The 25,762-nt window shown below is 45.1% G+C and overlaps 1 protein-coding gene across 3 annotated transcripts in view; it reads left to right on the top strand.

Annotated features, from left to right (window-relative positions):
* The window catches only part of Cpm (carboxypeptidase M), a 79,319-nt gene that overhangs the window by 32,943 nt on the left and 20,614 nt on the right, over nt 1–25,762 (top strand). For all 3 annotated transcript variants that reach the window (XM_076554194.1, XM_076554195.1, XM_076554196.1), the window contains exon 3: nt 20,032–20,125. In XM_076554194.1, the coding sequence (XP_076410309.1) occupies nt 20,032–20,125 (94 nt within the window). The remainder of the gene's footprint in view (nt 1–20,031; nt 20,126–25,762) is intronic.

The raw sequence follows: 25,762 nt of genomic DNA, 5'->3' as shown, positions 1-25,762 counted from the left end.
ATATTAAAGAAGTTGTCCTATCTATCTTATATTTGTGAGTTTAAGGTTTTATATCTAACTTATCTTTTATCATAATTGAGGAAATTACAACTATCTAGTTTTCAACCACATCAAAGACCTGAGAAGGAAGATAATGGTACCTGAGAAATGGTAGATGGATGCAAGCAACTTTCGGGAATCTTGCAAGATTAGACCAAGACAGCTGGCAGCCTGGACAGTCACCTAATGTTTCTCAGCATTATTGGTGCATTCAAATTGGCTATAGGCCTAGAGTATCTGACAGACCATTTTCAGAAGCAGGATTTCTGAAAGACCATCTTACCCTGTCTTGGCAGAGTACAGTGGTCGCTTTCCTTGTGTCCCGCTTGTCCAGAAAGGACAGCATTGCATTTGTACTGTCAGCCATCAAGGCAAGGGCAGTTCTTTGCCCAGTAGGCCATTTTGTGCCAAGAAGACAAACTTCCCAATGGAAATGTCTTAGAAGCCCAACATTCTCTCGGGATCAAATTGGTGCAGCCAGGAGCAATTGTGTCTCGCGTCAACAGAATTCTAAGTTATTTAAATGCCATATTCTCCAGGTCTATGAAGTGTTTGAAGATTACCTATCTATCTGAAATATATCTATGTATACCTAGAAGACTTAACTAACATGGCTACAAATATGATTATCATAGATGACTAATTATTAATCTATTTTTAATTATCCATTACAATTTTAAATGAGTTACATAAACATAATACCTCAAACAAGAATAGAAACATATATATAGTATAACAAAATTAACTTAAAGTTTGTATCAATAAACTAAAATTTATACCAATGTAAAACATTTTAAACATGAACTAAAATCTATACCAATGTAAGACATTTCAAACAAGTTTTCTTTAAAAGCAGGTTCATTAATCTACCCTTTTATCTCATCATCTCCACATTCTCCTATATATCTATATCATATCCCCTTTTCTTTTTTAGAAAGAGATCACATTTATAATCAACCTGTTTTAAATAAAAATATTGGTTTTTCTCTGTCCCACACCAGAGGGCTCTTATGATTTGGGACACAAGAATCTCTTAACCAATTTTTTTTTTTTTTTAAGCAATATGTCTGGGTTTAGAGGGGGAGTGAGCCAATTCCACCTCTAAAGCCAGCTTGGTATATTTGGGAATTTGGGCGTAGCATCTCTTACTACTTCCTGTTGGAGGGGGGCGCTGTATCTTATGGGGATGCAAAGAAAATTTTTAGGCCTATGGGGTAGTCCGTGAGGCTGTATTGTGTGAACCAGTTGCCTTGAAACCGCTCTGGATGTTGGATCATCTGGGCCATGGTGTCACCGGAGACCTTTCAGGGGGTCTTGGCTGGTGAAACCTGATGTATCTTAATCTGGAACAAATCCACAGTCTCTGGCTTTCTGTGGAAACAAAAGCAAAACCTCTTTTCCAAAGTAACATATCCTTAAATCTAAATTTTGAAGTCAAGTTACCTTTAAAATATACATATTGGTTTAAGGTGGAAACTCGAGCCGTTGGGCGCCATTTGTAGCTGGAGGGCTTCTCTCCAGGTTCCCCAAGCCCCGCAGTCCCACAATCCACTTATAAAATAATCACTCAGACGCTTATATCACTTATAAACTGTATGGCCGTGGCAGGCTTCTTGCTAACTGTTCTTTTATCTTAAATTAATCCATTTCCATAAATCTATACCTTGCCACGTGGCTGGTGGCTTACCAGAGTCTACATGCTGCTTGTCCTGGCGGTGGCTGCAGTGTCTCTCCCTCCTTCTTCCTGTTTCCCCAATTCTCCTCTCTCTTTGTCCCGCCTATACTTCCTGTCTGGTCACTGGCCATCAGTGTTTTATTTACATAGAGTAATATCCACAGCAAATACCTGAACCTTACTTTTCCTATCTTAGGACTGAAATTGAGATTGAGTGAGTTTTCTTATTATCTAGCAATAAGGAAGTGCTGGGGGACACCAGGGAAGGTGCCCAGTTGCTGCCCTTGGGGGCCTGACCTTCAGTCTGTTGCCCGTGGAAAGCATGTTTCTCATGCTTCTTTCCAATTTGTCTACTAACTTGTAGACTTTCTTTGGCATCCTGTTATAAATATAGCAGACATTTTCATCTATTCTATGGCTCATCTACTGGATTTTGTTTTCAATATTTTTTGCCCTGTGTAAGTTTTTTAATTCTTACAAGCTCCTATTCATCAGGCTTTCTCTTTAAGCCATTACGTTCCATGCATCATTTTAAAAAGTCACCTTTACCCAAAGGTCATAAACATAGTAGTCTAGCATTTTTATAGTTTCATTTTAGGACCTAAGTTCATCTGGAATCTCACATCCCATAATGTATATTTATTGAATGTTCACATTCTCAAGGATCAGTAACTTTCCATAAACAGAAATAACCATGAGAAGTTTGAAAAGAAATTCAAGGAATGGTGTCTAGGAGAGGAAAGGAGAAGGGATGAGGAATAGGGTCGTAGCCTAAGGAGAAGACTGAGGTTGGAATGGGTCCACATGGGAACAAGAGACCAGAAGAGCAACCCGGGCTTATTTTGTGTCCCGGGAGCTAAGGTACCTCAAGAAACACAGGAAGCCTAAAGAAATGTCACAGCTTTACAGGAGCCAGATGACAAGTCAGAAGGAATCAGGGTTGTAATAGAACCTTTCAGGCCATCATCTGAGACAAAACCAAGCTTGAGATAATACCCTGTCCCAAAGGAGACCCCAGCCCTGGATTAACTGTTGATTATTTCCATTCCTTCTGCCTCGGAAAGGTGGTGGACTGTGAAAGTGTTTAAAGGTGTTAATTAACACTCTCTTTAGATTCTAGAACAATAATGCTCTGTAGCAGAAGAATGGATACTTAATGGACGGGATTGGGTGGATACCTATTTAAAGATGGCGGAGTCAAACTCTAGGCTCACCTGCCCAAACTACCACCATTCCTTTCCTCCTTGGGCTTTGGACCCTGTGACCCTTAGTGTCTGTGACGCTGAGTTTAGAGGCACCAGTGGACTGACCCCACACATCTGCTCTAAGAGCCTTTGGATCCTTGGCTCCTTCTCTTCTTTTTCTTAACCTGCAAGTTATATTTATTTTTCTTAAACCGATGCTTGTGTGCATTAAATAGGCAAAATGTCATTTTTCAGATCTTGACGTGTTACACTAATTCTTCCTCTCAAAGGTAAATTACAACCTTCATTTCTCCATAGTAATAGTTTTTGAACTTTCAGTTTTTAACTTGAATTTCAAACATGAAATATGATCACTTCCCATCCCCCCACACACAACTCCCCCCTCCCCCAGAGTACCTTCAACATACCCTCCCCTCCCACCACCAACTTAATAAAATAAAATAATCCACACAGGCCTGCTGCTGATTAACACTATCACTGATCTGCTTGCCCCTGGCCATACACAGGGCTCTGTAAGCAAAGAATTATCCAAGAAAGACTAAACTCACATTACAGGATGTCTGTTCATGTATCCTTTTACTCACGATTTGAAAGAAAATTGCACAATAATGCAGAAGTCCGACATGAAATGCCTGCAAGCAGGTTTCTTGGTCTCCTCCTCATGCCTACCACGAGGGATGTTTTAAGACCCTTCCCATCTTTTAAGTGCAAGAAAAATAAATGCCAGCCCTGACTGTATTCTATCAGATTGTATCTCCATCAGGGGGAGTCACCCGTGTATACCTATCATATGATTCTTCCTCCGTTTCATCTCCCTCACATTCCATGTAAATGCCAAAGCTGTGGTTAAAACTGTTTCCCCGCCTTCCCTCCGGACCTCTTCATGCCGCTCATGCCCACTTATAAGCATGTTTGATGAGATGGTGACTTGAACATCTTACCCCTGGTTTTTTTGTTTGTTTGTTTTTTGTTTTTTAGAGACAGGGTTTCTCTGTGTAGCTTTGCACCTTTCCTGGAACTCACTTGGTAGCCCAGGCTGGCCTCGAACTCACAGAGATCCACCTGGCCTCTTTCTGCGTGGTGGCTGGGCATTGCCCTATTAGTGATTCTCTTGCTAGCCAATGTTAACTTGGAGAGCAAGGAGAAAACCTTAACAAATCCTCTCCCCAAGAATCTGCCTCATCCGTTCAGGCCACCGTTTGGCTGGGCGGTGGGGTAGGTCAAAGGTGATGACAGCCTCATTGTGACTCGGGTCCGCAGATTTCTTCCACTTCACTGAGGCAAGATACGCTGTCAGAGGATCAAGGCCGGCCACCAAGCACTGCAAGGGACAAGGCAAAGTTGTGACTTCGAGCCAGGCCTGGTGGCACACACCTGTGACCTCAGGAGGCAGAGTCAGGAGAATCATGAATTCAAGACCAGCTTGGTCTGCACCGTGAATCTGTGGCCTGGCTAAGCTACATAGTGAGACCTTGTCTCAAAAATCACACAAAAGTTCTGATTATGCCAGTGAATTTGACGTAAACCAGGACTCCCTGAGCCCACTATGAAAAAAAATCTAATGTGGTTAAGAGTGTCTTTGGAAAGTCCCTTGTGATTTGTGGGTCTTTCTACCAAGGTTTTCTGTATCATTTCAGAGACCTGGCTTGTACCAACCATGCACACATGTTCATTAAGTCCATAGCAGGCCTCTGGATATTGGCCCACTCTTTCTTGAGAATGGCTTGCCAGCAAGCCATGTGCCATATGACCAAGCTGCCTCCTGTCCTTGGTGAAATTGTTGGGTGTGAATTGTTAATTAAATGAGTACAAGCTGAGATGAAGATAAGACACACTTGAGTGGGTGGGAAGGCTCAGCTGCTGACTGGAGAGACTGCCTGCATCACGTTCCTTCTGAGAGGTGGCGTTTCTCAACGCTTTGGAAGGCAGAAGCCGATCTGAGATACAAGCTAATTATAGTTGGATGAAGCTACCCAAATTGGGCCTTCAAGCCTCAGTGGAGGTGGTCCACGTTATCTTGGATCTTCCAGCCAATGAATAGTTCAAGGCCTTAGCGTGCAACATACCTGAGCAAAAGTTGTAATGGCGGGTAGATGCTGACGTCACTGACATTCCAGTCTCCAGCTTGGGGAAGACTTGAGATCTGGCGATTTCCAGAGTAAGCTGTGGGTCTTGCCTAGCATGTCTGGGCCGACCTTAGGGCTGGCGCTGACTCTCAACTGTAAGCCGGTGTCCACGCTCTCACAGACACTAGAGAAAACAAACCAATGGCTCCCCAGGAAGCAGTGGCTTAGGGATGAGTCTGACCTCATCACCAGGACATCAGCCTTTGCTGTTGTGGGATGGAAAGAGGGATGGGAGAGGTAATGCTCTTACTCTGTTTCCAGAGTTGGATGCCTCAAGTTCTCTGTCCTAAGAAAAGAGAGCATCTGTAGCTCGAGTTTTCTTATACAACCCAGGACCACATGCCCATGGCAGCATGAACCACAGTTGTCGGGGACCTCCCACATCAAACATCCATCAAGAAAATGTGTAACTAGAGTTTTCCTGTCCTGGAACTTACTCTGTACATCAAGCTGGCCTCAAATTCAAAGAGCCACCTGTCTCTGGCTCCCAAGTGTTGGGATTAAAGGCATGTGCCACCACTGCTTGGCTAAATTCTATTGATTTTACTGAACCATTAGAAATAGTAAATAGTGTGCCATATCCCCTCATGGGTCTCCCAAATATAACTTCCACCTAGTCACAACATACTATCTTTAAACTAAGAAACATAATAGTTCAATAATATCAAGCGACATACTTCATTATTAAAGTTCTCTATGGCTCCAGCAATGCCTTCTGTAACTTTTTTCTCTCAGAATTTTTTTTTAATTTTATGTGTATGGCTATTCTGTATATATGTATGTCTGTGTGCTGTGTGTATGCCTGATGCCTATGGAGGTCGGAAAAAGGGTGTTGGATACCCTGGAATTGGAATTGGAGTTACAGACAGTCATGAGTTGCCATGTGGGTCTTGAGAATGGAAGTCCTTTAAAAGAGCAGCCAGTGAGTGCTCTCACCCCCTGGGCCATCTGTCCAGCCTTATAATGTGGGACAATCCCTTTGCCCTTTGTTCACATCAACCAGTCATACTGAGCAAACTTTCTGTAGTAGATTGATTCCTAATGAGCCAACTCCCATCTACAAGCCCTCAGCTTACCCTCCTTTGATGGTGCCTTGTAGTCTCTCTAGAGGAGCCAAGCTAGAGATTCTTCACATGGCTTCCAGCCTCATTAGCACGGAGATGGTTAAAATCTGCATGGTGACCTCAATGCCTTCAGAAACAGGCCATGTGAGAAAACGTTGTGTAAGATGTTTGTGCTTAATGATCCAACACAGCCAGCAAAGGTGACTTATCTTCCGGCCCTGCCCTCACGGTGGTGTGTGCATGCCACTTCCAGGCTGGGCACTGTCCTCTGGCATCATGCCCTGGGAATTATGAATGAGTTTAAAATGTAAATTCAGTCGATGCCTGATGGCGTGAGCCTCCGTGGCACGTGTTTTGCTAAGGCCTTCGGTAGAGCGTGTCTTCTGAAGCCGTACTCCATTTTCCCTTCTGTGTACATCACTGAGTATTGCTCTATTCAAACTGAATGGCAGATTTCCTGGAGCATGCGCCTCTGCTGACTGCTGGCCAAGTACTCCATCACGTGTTTTGGGCACTCTTTATGTTTTGAAATGCTGCTTTAATTGCTCTAATGAAGCGCTATCCGGAAGGACCTGAGGTTTGTCCTTTAACAAACATGTCCTTTTGTAGTTGTTTGTGTTTTGTGGTGCATGGGCTCGAACCCACAGCCTCGAGCAGGCTAGGGAAGTGTTATACCACTGAGCTACCTCCTCAGCTCACTGGCAGTGTTCTAAGGATTGGGAGGATTAAGTGATAGGGCACAATCCCATAAAGAATCAGTACTCTTAATCCCATGACATAGATGAGAAAAGTGATCCCCTGGAAGAGATGAAGCATCTTGTCCCATGTCACATGGCTAGCGAGTGACAGGGCAGGATCTAAAGGCTGGCGCTTCACTTTTAGAACCAGTGAGTACCATGCCGTGTGCACAGTATCTAAGAGATGAAAGACGCTGTTTGGGAGGCAGGCAGCATGCCGCTCAAATACAGGTTTGCTCTCCTTACCAAGCAAGTGATCCATTTGGAGATTTAAATGTCAGAACGGTGCTAGACATGATGGTGGCTCAGTGTCAGCACTGAGGAAGGATGGGTATGAGGATCCCAAGCTCCAGGCCAGTCTGGGCTGCATAATGAGACCATGTCTCAAAAACCAATAAGGATGGGGAGGTAGCTCAGTGATAGAGTAACAAGCCTAACGTGCCCAAGACCCTGGTTCCACCCACCCCACCCCAGCACTGCAAATGAGATCCAGAAAAATAACAATAGTAAGAACAGTCCATCTTTGTCCACCAAATCCATCAAATGTCCTAGGCTGGTCCCTGAAGGAATTTCATGTGGGTGACTTTAGACTCTTTGCTGGTTCTGGGAGTGTGCCATCCTTCATTCAAGGCCCTGGCTTGCTTGCCATTAGAGTGAAAGACTTTCTGGCTCAGACTCAGGGTGGAAGAGCCTGCCCAAAATTAGTCTCTCTTCTCCAGAATAGCTTCCGGGAAAACTAGCAAATTAATGACCTTTATTCCCTGTCACCAAAAGATGAGTTCTCCTAATAGAGGGAAATAACGATAAGGATAAGCAGGCTACAAATACACACCTTTTGGGGGAGGAGTCAGTGGCTCAAAATTAACCCAGTCATAAATTACAGAAGTATGCATCTATAGACACAGTATGACGTAAGAACACCACTTTGCAGCTGGCGAGATGGCCCCGCAGGGAAAAGGTCTTGCTGTGAGAGCCTGGCAGCCAGAGTGTAATCTGTGGACCCGTGTAAAGGGAAAAGGGGAGAACCAACTCCACGAAGATATCCTCTGAGCTCTGCACATGCACTATGGTATGCAAGTCTCTACCCCTCACTATAGAAATGGGGGGAGGGAGAGGGAGAGATGGAGGGGAGGAAGAAGAGAAAGAGGAAGGAGGAAGAAGAAGGGAGGAGGAAGAAGAGGAGAAGAAGAAGGAGAAGGAGGAGAAGGAGGAGGAGGAGGAGGAGGAGGAGGAGGAGGAGGAGGAGAAGGAGAAGGAGAAGGAGAAGGAGAAGGAGAAGGAGAAGGAGAAGGAGAAGAAAAGAAGAAGAAGAAGAAGAAGAAGAAGAAGAAGAAGAAGAAGAAGAAGAAGAAGAAGAAGAAGAAGAAGAAGAAGAAGAAGAAAAGACAATGATGATGAGGACATTGACAACAAGTTAGGCTAGAAGGACTGCAATCTCACTGTCATGGGGAGGGCCCCGGTTTTTTCCTCTGGTCCCAACTTCAACAGCTGTCTCTCGGTCCTTGTGCTCCCTGAAGAGAAGAATTCAACAAAACACAAGCAGTGTTCCAATCAAGCAGTCGAGCGTCTAATTAAAGCAAGCAAGGAAGCGATATATCATCAGAGAGACTGCCCTTTGCAACAGATGGAGACCATTACAGAAAACCACAGCGAACCACAATGCAGAGAACAGTGGCCGAGTGGTGCCCGGCCCCAACCAATCCATCCACAAAGCGACTCCTGCACCTACATGGAGCTCGGGGATCCTTGTGGAAGATGGGGTGGAAAGTTTGTAAGAGCCAGAGGACCAGGAAATCTGCCGTGAGATTGCTTCCCCTTAGAAATGTTGGGGAGGCAACACCTGTGGAATCTCAACCCTATGGCTGCCTAAGCAAGACCTGGGCAAGGATGACTCTGGTAGACTCGCTAAATCTCACCAAGCACCCTCCTAGACAAGGAGGGCAACAGACTACAGGCAACCAAATAATGCTGAGGATGGGAGAAGTAGTCTTCCCTGGGGAGGAGCCCCCTGTTGGTTTTCCAATCCCCAGTGGTCAGTCTTGGGATGATAGACATGTAAGTATTATTATAGGATTATAATAGCACTCAAAGAAAAGAGGCTACGCATGAGAGAAGATGGGGTGAGGGAACATAGAGGAGAGCTTAGAGGATAGAAGGGGAAGGAGGAAAATGATGTAATTTGTAACAGGATTTGCTAAACAGTCTTATTAATAAAAAACCCAGAATCAGATATTGGGGTGAAAGCTGAAAGATCAGAGGAATAGAACAAGCCTGCCACGTTCTTATTGTAGGAAATCCTCAGCCCAAGAGATCTACTTCCTGTGTACTCACACCTATATACCTTTCTGTGCCCTGCCATCTTACTTCCTCTCTCTGCCCAGCTACATCACTTCCTCTTTCCGCCCAGCTCTATCACTTCTTGTCTGTCTGTACAGACCTCCAGACCTCTATGGTTCACTAGTGCTGGGATTAAAGGCGTGTGCCACCATGCCTGGCTCTGTTCCCAGTGTGGCCTTGAACTCACAGATCCAGATGAATCTCTGCCTCCCGAATGCTAGGGTTAAAGGTGTGTGCTACCACTGCCTGACCTCTATGTTTAATATACTGGCTGGCTTTGCCCTCTGATCTCCAGGTAAGCTAGCTTTATTTGTTAAGAGCACAAATAAAATATCACCACAGTAATTTGATTTTAATTCCAAAAAAAAAAAAAGTTGGTTTATTTTTAAAAAAAAAAAAAAATACTCTTTAAAAATAAATAAGAGGTCTGAGTCAACCAGTCACTGGGGCTTAGATTTTTCTTCTCTCTCTTGTCCTTCCCTTGTGCCTCTCCCAGGCCATCTTCTAGAAGAATCCCCCGTTATCCAGAGTTCGGACTGTTATAAGTAAATGTATAGGATGCAAGAACATGTCAAAGAGCTTAAGTCCACCTAACGTTGCAAAGTTCTCTAGAGGGAAGGGTAAGAACCCTTTGCCTTTGTTCCTCTGGTGGAGAGAGATCTCTAAAGTCGCTTTGATCCAATCTAGGTACTGTTCACTATCACCCCTCATCCTTATTCCTGTGTTCGGAGGCCTGAGCTGGCGCAGTGACCACGATTACTATTGTTCTATCCTGACCACTGTTATCTTTTATGCTGTGTCGGGGTCTCGAGTTGACCCACCCATTGGCCTTTATGTCGTATGTTTGCAGGCCAGTTGGTTAGTATGTCCTGGGTCTAACCTGCCCAACGTCATCCCAGAACCAGAATGCTTCTGTCAATAAAACAGAAATCCCGAAGGGCAATCCATTGTAGAGCTTGCAATGGCGACCGCATCTTTTAAAACCCAAGACACTGGAGGTGTAGAGTGTGTATGGCAGAGCAAATGTGTGAGGCCCTGGGTTTACCCCAACACCAAAAACATTAAAGGGATATCTAAGACATCTCTTTAAGGACTTGTTTGCACTTCAAGAGGATGCTCAACTTCTCATTATGATTACTGACCTGCCCTTCAAGAGAGGCAGATTGAGTTGCTATCTCTCCCCCAAGGGACCAATAAGGGAAGCTGGGGCTTTTTATAGTATGAGACCTCTAGAGGGTTTTTTTTCCAGCTTTGGGGATTTAAAACAAATTTCCTGTCTCTGTGTGAAAAAAAAAAAAGAAAAGACTAGGGGAAAAAAAACAGACATTATGATGGTTGGGACATGATGATTTATGTCTATTTTTTTTTTGAAAACTCATTACACATGAATAATTTTCAGTTTGTGGTGTGGGGAAGGAGAAGAAATAGAGAAGTGGACCTAGAGAGTGGAGGGTAGCAGGGGACGAAGATGAGGATTCACCTTGGCTGTTCTGTTTGGTTGATGGCTGCTCGTTGATGACATGCATTCCTGTGTTCTCTAGGAGCCTTAACCATGCTGAAATCAAACAGAAGAAGAGAACACATTCTTTCCCCTTTTCAATTAAAAACGTACCATCAGGCTGGAGGTAAAGCTCAGTGGTAGAGGGCTTGCCACTAAGCGCTTGTGTTCTTGGTAGAGCACACACAAATCCTGGGTTTGATGCCTGGCATTGTTTAAGGCTTTGGTTTTTTTCTTTTTTAATAAAAAAAAAAGATAGATAAAAATGGAAAGGCCTTTCATTTAGTAATGAAAACTCCGCAAACCACCCCATCACCTGAGAAATAAAATGAAGCCTAGCTTCGAAGCTTCCATCCAGGGGGACAGATGTGTGAGCAGATGAAACCCCATCCTTCAGTGTGTACTGGCAGAGTCTAACCCAGAACCAGATGTTTGCTTTGAACCTCAGGACTCACTTATATGGAAGTGCTGCAAGCAGGTCCAGCTATTCTGGAACTAACTAGAAAACTGACTCCTTTCCAGAGCCCACCCCAGAAGGCACTCGGTTGGCAGGTCACAGATGTTTCCATCAATGCTGGAAAAACCAAAAACGTCCAACTAATCTCTGGGCCAGGGGTGACCTCAGCTCCAACTGACCTCCTCTGATTTGCCTGTTCATTTAGCTGCTCGTCTGTTTATTCAGCGTCCCTGAATTGATCCTCTATGGTATTATGTGCCAGGACCGTACTAAATGCACAGAGAATCATGGCTCCTGGCCCGCATATAGCCCGTGGTCCCAGTAAGTGTGGAGAGCTGCGGGAGGAGCATCCAGCCCAGCCTGGCGGGAGGTGGGAATATGTCGGAGGAGAATAAAAAAGATGTTGGAGGCCAAGTGGCCTACGCCTCTAGCCTCGGCACTCAGAGTAAGGCAGAGGCAGGATGACTATTGCCAATTCACCATCAGCTCGGTCCACAAAGCGAGTTCTAGGCTGGCCAGGGCTACAGAGGAAGAGCCTGTTTCAAAAATGTACAAGGTGGGAGGGGAGGAGATGGAGAGAAAGGAAAGGAATAGCGACCGGGGAGGAAGAGGAGAAGAGGAGGAGGGTAGATGGAAAAGGAGTTTTTCTTGAGTGAGTGGAAGCTGGCCACTGCGGTCACACTATTCACGCATGTTGGCTCTTTAGGGGGCAACACATGATGAAGGCAGGCTAGAGCCTGTCCTGCGGCACTGAGGGGGTTACTCAAGGCAGGATGGACAGAACCCTGTGAGCCCCAGTGTGCTGCTGAAGGACACGGGCTCTCTGTGGATGCCACAGGAACCATAGCAGATAAAGCAAGTGGCTCCAGTCTCGGGGACTAGAACCCCGCTCTGGATCCTTTTCTTCACTGACGGATGAAATAGTTAGTGATTTGCATTTGTTTCAGCTGGCCAGATGCCGGGTTCGACAGACATCTGTAAACATTTGTTGAGTGAATAAAAAATGGAAGTAGAGACCCGGCGGTGGTGGGACACACCTTTAGTTCCAGCACTGGAGAGGTAGAGGCAGGTGGATCCCTGAGTTCGAGGCCAGCCTGGTCTACAGAGCGAGTTCCAGGACAGCCAGGGCTACACAGAGAAACCCTGTCTCAGAAAACCAACAACAACAACAAAAAGTGAATCTGTGTACAGGGTGGTTGTTTGCGTGATGAACACATGTCTCATTTTATTCATGTTCATGTCAGGATTTATAAGTGGGTCATTTTTCCCCTGACGGCTTCATTGACTTTGTCAAGGCCACTGATTGCAATTTAGTCTCATATTTGTAGTTTGGCCAATAGGTAGTCTAGTTGACTGTCTAGTTCCTCTGTGTGTGTGTGTGTGTGTGTGTGTGTGTGTGTGTGTCTGTGTGTGTCTGTGTGTCTGTGTCTGTGTGTCTGTGTGTCTGTATGTCTGTGTGCATGAGAGAGGAAGAGAGAGAATGGGTATGTTCATGTGTGTGTAAACTGGTATCTGAGGTGTGATGTCTGTGAGCTAATTATTTGGAGGAGATTTCTTAGAATTCTTTGTTGTGGAACTCACAGTACTTGGAAAGAGGCACTCCAGTGGTTGCCCTATTATACTGAGCACAACACAAGTGAAAATAAGGTCGACCAGACCCTGTAAACACAACCAGACCAGATCCCACAGCTTTGGAGCGAGCACACAGTCACTACGCTTGCCTGGAGCCCCAAAGAAAGAGGAAGCTGGGCAGACAAGAGCAAACGCAGCAGAGCCCGGTGAAAAACAGACAGAAAAAGCCGGGCAGCATCTGCAACCTCACAAACCCCTTCCACAGACCCCCTCCCCTTCTCCTTCCCTCTCCTGTTCTCCTCAGGGTGGGAAGCTGAAAGTCTCCCCCATATGAAGTTGGGTACACAACGAGCTTAACTCAGACCTTTGTGTTTGTGGGTGTTTTTGTTGTTATTGCCATGCTCTTTTGAGAGAGAGAGAGAGAGAGAGAGAGAGAGAGAGAGAGAGAGAGAGAGAGAGAGAGAGAGAGAGTGTATGTGTGTGTGTGTGTTTTCCATCTTGTTGAGCAGCAGATTGGAGCACAGCAGAACAACAGGGATGCTGGACAGACACACCAGCTTCTGCTGGAAGTGGTCCTTTGCCCTGCGTGTGCCTGGAGGTACCTGGAGAGCTTGCCGAAACATCCCAGAAGCCTGGCGGTGGTGGTGCACACCTTTAATCCCAGCACTCAGGAGGCAGAGGCAGGTGGATCTCAGTGAGTATGAGGAGCCTGGTCTACAGCGAGAGTTCCAGAACAGCCAGGGTTACACAGAGAAACCCTGTCTTGAGGAACAAGGAACACCCCGGAGCCCAGAGTTCCCATCAGATATTGGTGGGACCCAGAGATGAATGAATGTTTCTAACCAGTGCAGGGCACATGGGTGCTGCCCTGGGTCTGTGCTTTGAGAATCCCAGCCTTCTGAGGCCTGGGTGTGGAAGGCTACTACTAATGCCTACTGCTGGTGGCTGTTAGTGCTAAATGAATGAAAGTGAGATTTTTTTTTTAAGCTGGGAATGACACTAAGCAGTCCCAGACATTTTGTACATACCTTTTGCCTTTCTTTTGTTACCATCCGCTTGGTTGTTTTTTTTGTTTTGTTTTGTTTTGTTTTGTTTGTGTGTGTGTGTGTGTGTGTGTGTGTGTGTGTGTGTGTGTGTGTGTGTGTTAATCTTGCTTTGGTTTTTGTTTTTTTGTTTTTGTTTTGTTTGAGCTGAGGATCGAACCCAGGCCTTGCGCTTGCTTGCTTTGGTTTTGTAATAACTTCTTTTCCTCCACTTCACATGCAGAGGACGTGTGAACTTTGGAGACAGATTTGATTTGAAGATTGGGGTTATACCAACCTAGAGAGCATGTGGCACTCAACTCCTCAGTGGACTAGCCATTATTTGCATGTTGCACGTAATAAGCCTCTTGTGTGCATGGTAATGGGATTGTACGTAGGGGAATGCCCTTAAGGGTTGCTGTCAGATCCAAGATCATCTTCAGGAAGAGTTAAAGGAACTCAAAACAATCAATAATAACTTGTTCCTGGGCACCCTTGTAGCAGCTTTCCGGTGGGCTGATTACTCCTTCTGATCTTTGAGGAAACTGAAACCTGGTACACAGGGGGAGTGCTCACAAGCTTTGACTTAGGTCAAAGGGCACTTGTAAGGTCACAGAGAGACACGTGGAAGTCTGGGAAACCGGAAACTGATTTAGTAGTCTGAGTGCCAGATCGTACATTTGACAGACTCATGACAAACTGCATCTGCGGCTCTCTGCTCCAATGACAGGGCCATTCAAGGTCCCTGCTCCTCCCTGGACGTGTCCACTGGGACCCTCAGATTGTTACATCCACACCCACTCTGGAATGTTCCTAGAACACAGCCTCCAGTTCAGTCACTGCCAGGCAGCGAGCAGAATCCGCTCCAGGGTAAACCACAGGACGTGGCACTGCTTGCCTGGGGCCTTTTCCCAGGATGCACTTGGAGACTGGAGCAGTCTGGTGTTGTCAAAAAAGTCTGGGAATCAGAAGGGACTGGATTTGAACTCAGTTTCCTTGGCTATAAATTGTGGCCCTCGCCCACCTCACGGAGGTTATGGGGATCAAACAGCATGAAGTGTGAACCTGACATAGACCCTGACATATAATAGCTGTGCTTAACAAACGCTATCTTCGTGTGCTGATTAATTAAAAATTGGGAAATTCAAAATGTGAAAATAAACTATTTAGTTTTCTCTCCTTACCACTTAGCTCCTTTCTCGATGCCTCCATTATTTAATTTAAAGCTTAATTTACAGATTAAGGTAGTATATTTCTCTCTCTCAACACAGAAATAAAAATCAAAACAAACAAAAAGCCATTAAGACAAAAATTATCAAAACAAAATGAAACAAAAAGCCCATCTTAAAAAAAAAATCAAAATGACAGGGCATGGTGGTGCACACCTTTAATCCCAGTACTTGGGAGGCAGAGGCAGGTGTGTCTCTGTGAGTTTGAGGCCAGCCTGGTCTACAGAGTGAGTTCTGGGATAGCCAGGGCTACACAGAGAAACCCTGTCTCAAAAAAAAAAAAAAAAAAAAAAAAAAAAACATGGAGTTCATTTCGTGTTGGCCGACTACTCCTGGGCCTGGGGTCTGCCCTGGAGTGCAGTTGATTATACCCAGTGACATTCCATTATAGAAAACTGATTTTCTTTTCCCAACAAGTATCAATTGCAAATAGCTTCCTGGTTAGGGGTGGGACTCTGTGTCCATTTCCTCTCAGTGCTGGGATGATGTCTGCAGGCTTGAGCCTGTGTGGGTCCTGGGCATGCTGCCACAGTCTCTGAGTTCATGTGGGCATCAGGCCTGTCGTGTCTGGAAGACACTGTGTCCTTGGTCGTCATCCAGCCCCTCTCTTACAATCTTTCTGATTCGTCTTCCACATAGATCCCCGAGCCTTGAGAGGAAGAGTTTGAAGAAGACATCCCATTTAGGACAGCATTCAAAGTCTCTCACTATGCACATTGTCTAGCTGTGACTCTGTTAACTCCCATCTACCGGGAGATGAAGCTTCTCTGATGAGGATTGAGTGAGGCACTGATCTATAGGTATAGCCATATGTCACCAGGAGTCAATTTATGGCCACGTTCCTTTAGCAGAATAAGAGTAGTGAGTTTTCCTCTAGGCCCATGACTTATCCAGTCTCAGGTTCTTGGCTATTTTAGCAGTGGAAGGTCTGGGTTTCCACACTGAGTGGTCCTTAAATCTAATTTTTTAAAGTTGTTGGTTACATGAATAACGTTTACGCCACTATTGCACATGCAGGTCGCTGTTTTAGCTGACACCCTCTTCTGACCTCCAGGCATATACGTAATGCATATGCATAGGTGCAGGCGAAACTCACATACACATAACATAATTATATAACTAAATCTAGAAAGTACCCATTATTATTATGTGTACACATGCGTATGTGATCTGAATATGCATGGGCACACGTGTGCCCTGGAACCCGTGTAGAAGTTAGAGGGTAACTTTTAGGACTCAGTTCTCTCCTTCCATTGTGGGTTCTGGGGACTAAACTCAGGTCACCAGGTTGGTGGCAGACACTTTTACCTACTGAGCCCATCTTCTACATTTCAGTGAATGCTTCTAAACTATACATCCTTTCCTGATCCCCCATACAAACCCAGTTGAGCACCCATGTGACAAGCCCAGGATTTCTGTCAAACCCATATCAGTAAATCAGATACTGATATATCCTGAATCCGAGTTTCATTTGCTCAGTGGTAAGGAGAAAGCTGGTTCTTACCTTCCACCAGGACTTCGGCTCAGGCTTACCCAGCAAGCTGTTTTACTTGCTGAGCTTTTTTTCCCCACCTAACTCAGATCTCTTGAGCATCCCTGTTATTTGCTACAACTTTGGGAAATCAAGTATTTTCAACCTTACTGGGGGGGGGGGGGGGGAACTTGCTTAAATTTTACTTTGGCAACTATAGGGTTAAAAGCAAGTGGTTTGTCTTTTGTTTGTGTACTTGAGTCCAAGCTAGAGGGCCCAGTGTTGGTAGAGAGGGTGGTTAAAGCCCTTGATGAGGGTCCTCATGCCAAGAGGATTCTGCATTTTTCAGGTGACTTGATTGCACCTCCTTCTCAGACTTGGAGCCATTGAGGTCACTCAAGGTCAGTTTCTTGTCTTGCAGTTCACGTAGAGGTCGTCCACACTGAAAGTGGGATAGAGTTTCCCCCTGAAGGATTTTTTTTCCCACTTACATTTGATTGATTTGATTTCCTTTATACTAAATAATATTGGGTATCCATTTCAAGTAGAGTTTTGTTGTCATTCACTGCCATGTATGGGACAAGCCAGTGACTGCAGACTTTGAATTATGAACAGCAGCTGTTGTTGCGATGGTACCGAATTTTCCCCTCGACTACGAGGAGCAAGACTATACTCAATACAAACCTGTGATGACCTATCCTTGGAAGCACTAATAATTACCAAAAAAAAAAAAAAAAAGTGTTTCTCAGAACAAACTCAAAGAACCATGATTAACAGCTGCCTCATTAAAACAAACAAACAAATACAACTTTGTTTCCTGTAAAAATGTTAACCCTGTAGGACTGAAGTTCCAGATGACCAGAGAGCTCCCGGCAGTGGGGAATGGAGGCATTCTGGGTAACTAACTTCAGGTGGGGAAATGATGGGGTGGAGTGTGTCCCTCCCCACATGGCAAAGCCAGAGTCTCTCTGGAATCCTGTTCAGAAGCAGCATCGTGTTTTGAGCCCTGTAGAGTGCGTTACAGTTTCCTGCTGGGAGAAGGGTAACCATCTCTTCTTTCATTCTGCACACAGAACGGCTCCCTACAGGGGCCTCTATTGTTATATATGCCACACTGGTGTGATTATGTTTGCATATTGCTTTGCTTCACTAAATCAGAAATTTAGGGGCTGCAGGCATAACGAAGTGGGAGAACACGGGTTTAGCATGTTGGACTCAAGTCCCGGTACCCTCGTAAAAGATGTAGAGCATGACTTATTTGTACACTCTGAATTAGGGTAGATGGATGACTGGACATAGTGATCTTCAATAAGCTGATGAGTGAATGAATGAATGAATGAATGAATGAATGAATGAATGAATGAATGAACAAGAACTCTGCATAGGGCAGGAACTATGAATCAACTAAACCACATTCTGGGCATTGTCTAAGAGTTCTTGTAGTTTTGCTGAGTTTAAAGCATCGCTCTGTCATGGCAGAGTTCCCTAAAGTTTTATTCCAATTCATTATGGATACATGCTGAAAAAGATGAGCCCAGTGTGTGCTTCCCCTTGGTCCCTCGGGACACTGAGCCTTCCTCAGCCCCTAGGTGTCCCTGACTGAAGGAGCTAGAGCTGAAACCCTGCCGACGCCTGCTCAGCATTAGCCCATTTGTTGCTGTTTTGCTCCTTTCCTAGGCTCTTAAATTCCACATATAGCACAGTTATCACAGATACATGGATTCTGTGTGTGTATATATGTATTTGTATTGATGTATATATGCATGATATATCTATTTTATAATTTTATATATATGTTTATATATTTATATAAATCTCTGAAACTATACTAAAAGATCTAGACAATTTTAAAATCAAAAGAGACTTCTTAATCTAGGCTTATTGGTAAGAGAGGGGGTTAAGGCAGTGTTTTGCTATATGGCCATGGCTTACCTTGAACTCATGGCAATCCTCCTACCTCAGCCTCCTGAGTGCTGGGATTACAGGCATGCACCGCCATGCCTGGTTTGACTTCTTAATTGTGTTACCAGCTTGGAAATTTAGCCCCTTGAAGAGGAGTCTTGTTGGTTGGTAGGAGGAGTATTAGAATTGAAGTCAAGGATTCAGTTCTTCACTCTGGGGATCAAGTCATAGTCTCTTAATGTGTGATCATAGCAGTCTGCATAATAGCTTCTCAGGTGTGAAGCTTGATCAGCAGTCCCGCTCAGTGGTTCACGACAAGAAAGCATTTATGATTACTTGGGGCAGAGCGCCAGCTGTACGGCCTGCCACACACACAGCCTCGGTGACCCTGTTTCTGCCCTTGCTTGCCTGAATCGCAGTCTGCAGCCAAAAGGGGACTTGCAAGCTTTTCCTTGGCACTCTTAGCTCGGGCTGTGGTTTCTGGCTTACTTGACGGAACTCAATAGACTCAAATGCACAGACAAAGCCAGGCATGGCAACTCATGCCTGTCACCCTGGCACTTGGGAGAGCTACGAAGGAGACTTGTTAGTTGGAGGCCAGCCTGGTCTCAAAAACACCAAAGAGGGAGGCTAGAGAGATGGCTTAGCAGTTAAGAGCACTGGTTGCTCTTCCAGAAGACCAGGGTTCAACTCCTGGCACCCACATGGCAGCTCACAGCCATCTGTAACTCCAGTTCCCAGGGATCCAACACCCTCTTCTGATTTCCTAGGCACCAGGCACATAGAGGTATACATACAATGCATGCATGTGTATACATACAAAAGGTATACATACATGCATGCAACTGCATACATGCAAGAGGTATACATACATGCAGGCAATGTATAGTCATAAAAGAGGTATACATACATGTATACATGTGTATACATACATGAGGTATACATACATGCATGCAATGTGTAGACATACAAGAGGTATACACACATGCATGCAATGTGTAGACATACAAGCATACAAGCAAACACTCATAGACATAAAATAAAGATAAACAAAGCCTTTAAAAAAAAACAAGGAGAGGGTGAGAGAGGATGTTCATCAGTGGGCAAGCACATGCCTTGCTGGTGTGCTGAGCTTTGGATTTCCCACCACTGGAAAGAACAAAACACAACACAAAAGGTACAAAGGTACAGTCAAGGCCACATCAGCACTCGAATACAAGGCCTACAGTATGAGACAAGAATCCAAGACCTTCCTTACTTTAAAAAAAATCTCCCTCCTGAATTATAAGTTTTACTTTCTTGCTTATAAGCTATGGCACTCTTCCAGTCAACCATCAACTGTGATTTCACTGTATAATTGTGTGTTTCAGCAAGATTGCTGCTACAAGGCTCCGGGATCCCAGAACACAGTATGTAAACATTTGGAAAAATAAGATCAACGTAACCTAATATACTGCTCTTTTAAATTACATTCTAGGATAATAAATGTTTTTATTAAGCCGAGTTTCTTTTCACTCTGATGGTAAATAATGAGCATTTGAAGCATGGAAACGTTCGTCCCATGAACATAAGTCACCATGACATTGTAAAGTCTCCAGGAGGGAGAAGCGTGCCTCCCTTCCCATTCTCTCAGAGTTCAGTTGTCATTTTACGAGATAACTTATTTTTCTCTTCCTCCTTCTTCCCTGTGAAGGTAGAAACCTGTGGGTTCTCGTCGTGGGGAAGTCTCCAAAGGAACACAGAGTCGGAATTCCAGAATTCAAATATGTGGCTAATATGCACGGGGATGAGGTATGTACCCTGGGTGAAATTTCCCTCAGGTTTCTCGTGGTCTTGTGTCAACACAGACGAGAAAGCCTGGATGAGGATCACGCATCTCAGTCAAGCAGCCAGGGCCCGAGAGGTCTTCCCTGGGAGGCCTGGGAGGAAATTGAGGGGGCCAGCCCAGGGAGCATCAGACAATGTGGCTGTACATTTGGTCCCTTGAGAGGGTAACCAGAGCTGCTTTTGTGTTGACTCTCTGAGCTGCCTCCAGCCCTGTCCAGCGGCTCCCTTCTGGGTTGGTTTCCTATCTCCTGTCGATGTTTAGGAAACCCAGCCCAGGGATTCTGTTGTACTTGAACTCAGAGCCATGAGGAGACACCAAACAGCCCTCCAGACTCCCAGCACCTGGCATTTTTAGTTTTTCATTTTTCATTTTAATCTTTTTTTATTCATTTATGGTGCTGGGGGTTGAAACCAGGTCTCATGCTTTCTAGGCAAGTACTTCGTTCCCGAGCTGCTCCTCCAGCTCACGAACATGACGATCATGGCGATCGGAGCTGTCCATCACAGCTCCGGTGCGTGCCTTCAGGGTGCAAGTTTAGATGCACACGGCGTTCCTTCCAGCCACCATTCCATCATGACACTTAGACTCTTTAGTACGTTTTTTTCCAAATGAGAGGAGATGAACACTGTTTTTATTTTGCTCCACAGAATACCTTTTTACCACTCTTGCAAGAATGGCTGGCGCCCCAGTTTGCTCTCTTCTGCAGAGATGAAGACCATGACCAAAAGCAACTTAGGGTGGGGGAAAAAAAGGTTTATTCCAGGTCATTGAGGGAAATCAGGGCAGGAGCTCAGGACGGGAACTGAAGCAGAGATCCTGAAGGAAAAGCTGCTTACAGCCTCTTTCCCTAGCTCACAGTCAGCTTTCTTTCTCATATGTCCCAAGACCACCTGCCTAGGGGTTAGCACCGCCCACAGTGGGCTGGGCCCTCCCACATCATTCATTACTCACGAAAACACCACCTACGGGCTAGTCTAATGGAGGCCTTTGCTCAACTCAGGTTCCCTCTTCCCACATGACCCTAGCTTGAATCAAGTTGACAGAAAACTAACCAGGTGTTGGTTTTTCCCACCTTGCTTCCTCTGGATACTTTCAATGTTTTCTGTGTAGCAGACTCCACACAACTGAGGAAGAAATGGTAGCACCCAGTTACCACAGTAAGGGAAATTGATAGGGGGTGTATGAGGGACCCTATATAAAGTGCATATTTAGCCTTTAGGAATTTCAGAGTCAGTGGGAAGCACAGCCTGCTGGTTACCAAATCATTCTCAGTTTGCAATAGCTGGAGTGGGATGCTCTCATCAATGCTGAACCTTGTGACCCGATTTAACCTCCTCAAGCTCTGGTTCCCTAGGACCTGGGCTCCACCCTCTATGACACACACGGCCAACCCTCAACAAGCATGTCACCCAACCCGTCCTGATGAGAGGATGTTTCTTGCAGCCAGAGTTAAAATGCAAATACATGCTTGCAAGAAAGGAACCTGATTTGGGGTGGGTAAAGAACAATGCAACTGTTTTTTTGTTTTTTGTTTTTTGTTTTTTAATCCTAATCCTAATGGACTGTTTCTTCAAAAGACTTTATGTTGCTGGGAGTCTGCCCAAAATTGCTTTTAATGAACGGCTGTCTGTTCCACACAGCAGCCCAGACTTCCTTTTCCTATCTAGTCCATTGATCAAGGGTCCCTGGAGTCCATTTTTAATATGAGACAGGTGGCACCCATTGTCTTCAGGAAGTTATTTATTGACTTCCCAGGGATTCAGAGGTCACAGGCTGCTGCTCAGAAATTAATCCTCAGAACTGAAACTTCCAGAGAGGAGCGTGGTCTCTGCTCTCCCTGCCTAGCTATGGTTGCTTGTCCTTTCTGTGTTCTTTCACAAACTCTTGGTCCTCTCTCTCTGATGCATCACTATGTCCCTTCAAACCCAGGCTCCCCACATCACCCCCAGTCTTTAAGAAACGTTGAGAACAGATTTGGGGTGGTGGGATGGCGGAGAAAGCCTTCGTGTGTTCTGAGTGGGGATCTGAAGGATTGTGAATGAATGCCTTCTATGTCCCAGCGCATGGCTGTGGCTGTGGGCTCCACGGGCCTATTAAATGTGTTATTCTGCCCCCTTACTGGTGCCTCCAGGAGCTGGAGACAGGGATGACCTACCTGGAAGCAGAGGAATTACTCTGGGCATAAAATCTGAGCCCCACCATGTTCCTCTTAGATCTTTTGGAACTGAAAGTGTCTTCAATTCTTGATGATTTCAGTCCTCCTAAAAATCAGCGTAGCTAACATCTTGGGCAGTGGCTTTATCCCTTCGTTAGAGGTATTTCTTGCTTTCCTGATATAAAGTTGAACCTCTGACCCCCGGATCTTTAGCCCTTCTGGAAGTTTAGGACCTTATAGTGAATTCCTGTAGGACACATACACACTGAGTGGCGTGGCAGACCAAATGTACCACACCTACACAAATAGACAGATAGACAGACAGATAGACAGACACACACATACAAATTAAGTAAATGTACATTTAAAATAATAATAATAATGTTAGCTTTTCTTCAACAGATGCAAGTACTGCCTGGCTGGGGTGTCGCTCAGTAGGTAGAATATTTCCTTACCATTCCTAAAGCCCTAAGGTTCAATCTCCAGCACCCACACTTGTTGCTGGAGGGCTTCTCTCCAGGTCTACAAAGCGAGTTCCAGGAAAGGCACAAAGCTACACTGAGAAACCCTGTCTTGAAAAAAAAAAAAAAAAAGAAAAAGAAAAAGAAAAGAAAGAAAGAAACATTGTAGATTGACATTCCAAACACAAGAATTTTAATTCCTTCTCATTTTTATCCTTTCAGATAGATGTGTAGAGTGTGTGCTTTTACCACACTCTTTCACCCTTTACAACATTTTAGGACCCTTTCATATCAATAAATGTTTGTCCTATCTTTACCTTACTCCTACCTTCTAGAGAGTCTCAGGTTGTCTTCAAAATTGTCCAAATCAGGATCCAGTCCAGAACCATGAATCACGTCTTGGTGGCATGCCCTTCATTCTTCTTCCAAATAGCACTTGAAGAATCTTTTTATGATACTAGGCTTACAGAAGAGGACAGCTCAGTGGTCTCCTACTGCAGAACCCACATTCTGGGATTGCTCCCTTACAGTACAACTGTGGCCCTTGTCACCTGGTTACGTGATTCTAGAAGTAAGAAACAAGGTGTAATGGTTAGCTTTAATTGTCAACTTGTCACAACCCAGAGCCACCTGGAAAGAGTCTCAACGAAGGATTAGATTCATTGTATTTGGCCTGTGGACATGTCTTTAAGGATTGTGTTAAGTTAATAAGGGAAGACCGTGTCCACTGTGGGTGGCACTATTCCCTAGGCAGGGAGTCTTGAACTATGTTAAGAATGGAGAAATCTCTGGCCTGGTGGCTCACACCTTTAACCCCAGCACTCAGGAGGCAGATCTCTGATCTCTGAGTTCCAGCCCAGCCTAGGACTACAGAGTGAGACCCCCGTCTCAAAAGTGGGAAGGGACTAAGTTAAGCACAAGCAAGCAAGCGAGTGGGCGTGTATACATGCCTGCTTTCTGCTCCTGACTGTGGATGTGATGTGAGGAGCCTCCTTGGGTCCTTTGCTTTGTCTCCTCCAAAATGATGGACTGCAGCCTGGAATTGTAGGCCTACTGAACCCCGTCTCCCCTGAGTTGCTTCTTGTTGGGGTGTTTTATCAGAGCAATGAAATGGAAGTAAAACCCAAGTGTTTGCCGATGTAGGTATTTCACCTACGTTTTGGCTAATGCACATCTTGGGAACTCTTCAGGGCTAAATCGGTTGATGCTGGGCCGAGCTAGCTCGCACTCGAGACTATAAAAAACAAACTGTAGGGGGCAAAAACAAACTTAAAATGGCCATTTGCAGGCAAGTGTGGCTACATAAGTGAGACTTTCATAAAACCCATTCTTGTTTTGTACACTTCCACGACTCTCCTTACCGAGTTCGGATGGAGGTACTCCAGATGAGCCCCGAGCGAGGGTGTCTCGCTTGTCTTCGGTGGCCTTGTCTGGCGTCTTTTCTGTGACATCAGCTCAGTGTGCTGCTCTAACCAGTTAGCTCTCAAAGGCAGAGCAGTAGCCAATGCTTCCTGGGCACGGGCCACGCTGAGATCTCTGGTTGCCTCTGCAGAGGGTGGGGTTTTGTTCTGTTTCTTTTATGAAGCCCAGATGGGGAAGGACTTCCTGGGTTTTTTTCCTGCCAACTGGCGTCTTCCAGATGTTAATCTTGAGATAGCTTCCTCCAGTCTCTACTCTCCTAGCTGGCACCTTGAGACTGTCAGAAATGGGACTGCTTTTGCCACCATTACCACGCACGCATGCACACACGCACGCAGGCACGCACATGGCATGAGGTGCATGCATGGCATGTCAGGGGTGGGACTTTTTTGACCACCATTACCATGCACACACGCACGCATGCGCACTTCCTTCCGCTTCTGGCTTTCTTTGGAGAAAAATATAGCCAATTAAAATCGAGCTTGACTGAAAGCCACGGCCACACCCTGACACCGGGATGTTTAACATCCTCAGCTTCCGTGTGATTGCCAGAGAGAAGCATGGGGAGGGACCCCTGTTCTCCCACGAGCTCTTCCCACTGTTTTGGACCGTGCTTTTTAAATTTTTGTAGAAAAAAAAAATTGACACACGCAATCCCCAGTTTCATAAACCATCTCCTCTTGTTCTTAGGAGGAGGTACTTAGGCAGGTCACAGCTGTGCTGAAGAAGCCAGCGGCCAAGCCTTCAGCTAACCCAGCAACAAAGAGGAGGTCGGAGCCCAGGCGCGCTAGCTCAGGTTCCCTTGACCTCAGGGCCTGCGTCCTGATTACCGTAGAAATAAATACTCAGTGAATAGTTGTTAAGTTTAACTGAATTGCAATTCTGGTTTTTTTGTTTTGTTTTGTTTTGTTTTGTTTTATAGTGGTGGGGCGCTAGGGATTTTAGGGGATTTTTTTTTTCCCTAAAGGTTTGTATCATACTTTCCCATAATTTATAGCAATGAATTGTTTTTTACTCTGGTTGTTTATTTGCTATAGACTTTGAAAACTCCATCACATGTCGTAGCATTATGGATGTTATCAATGATCAATTTGGGAGGGTCCAGCGCACTGTGATGGTGTCAGGTGGACCTGGGTTGTGTATAAGCAGGCCAGTAAGCCGCACTCGTCCATGGCCTCTGCCTCGGTTCTTGCCTCCAGGCTCCTGCCCTGGCTTCCTTCCTAGTGGACTACAAGCTGTAAGATGAGTTCAAACCTTTCTTCCCCAAGTTGCTTTTGGTCATAGAGTCTATCACAACAATAGAAAATAAACTAAGACAGCCTGGAAGGCGTGTAGTTCAATGGTCAGGGTTCCACATTTATAAAAACAAAACCCAACAGTAAAATTTGCCCTTCCAAATGTCACTTCCCAGATTTTTTTTTTCTTCCTATTACTGCTCTGCGTTCTCATGTAGGCAGTGTGGCTTCGGATAATTCAACTCTTCGTTTGGGGATTTAGGCAGAACTAATGAGTATTCCAGGTGAAGTATCTGATTTGAAGTATGTGTTAGTTAGACTGCTCATATG

Source organism: Peromyscus maniculatus, chromosome 18 (assembly GCF_049852395.1).
Source record: "Peromyscus maniculatus bairdii isolate BWxNUB_F1_BW_parent chromosome 18, HU_Pman_BW_mat_3.1, whole genome shotgun sequence".
NCBI lineage: Eukaryota > Metazoa > Chordata > Mammalia > Rodentia > Cricetidae > Peromyscus > Peromyscus maniculatus.
Note: the sequence above shows the minus strand (reverse complement) of the source record. Positions and strands in the feature narration are given on the sequence as shown.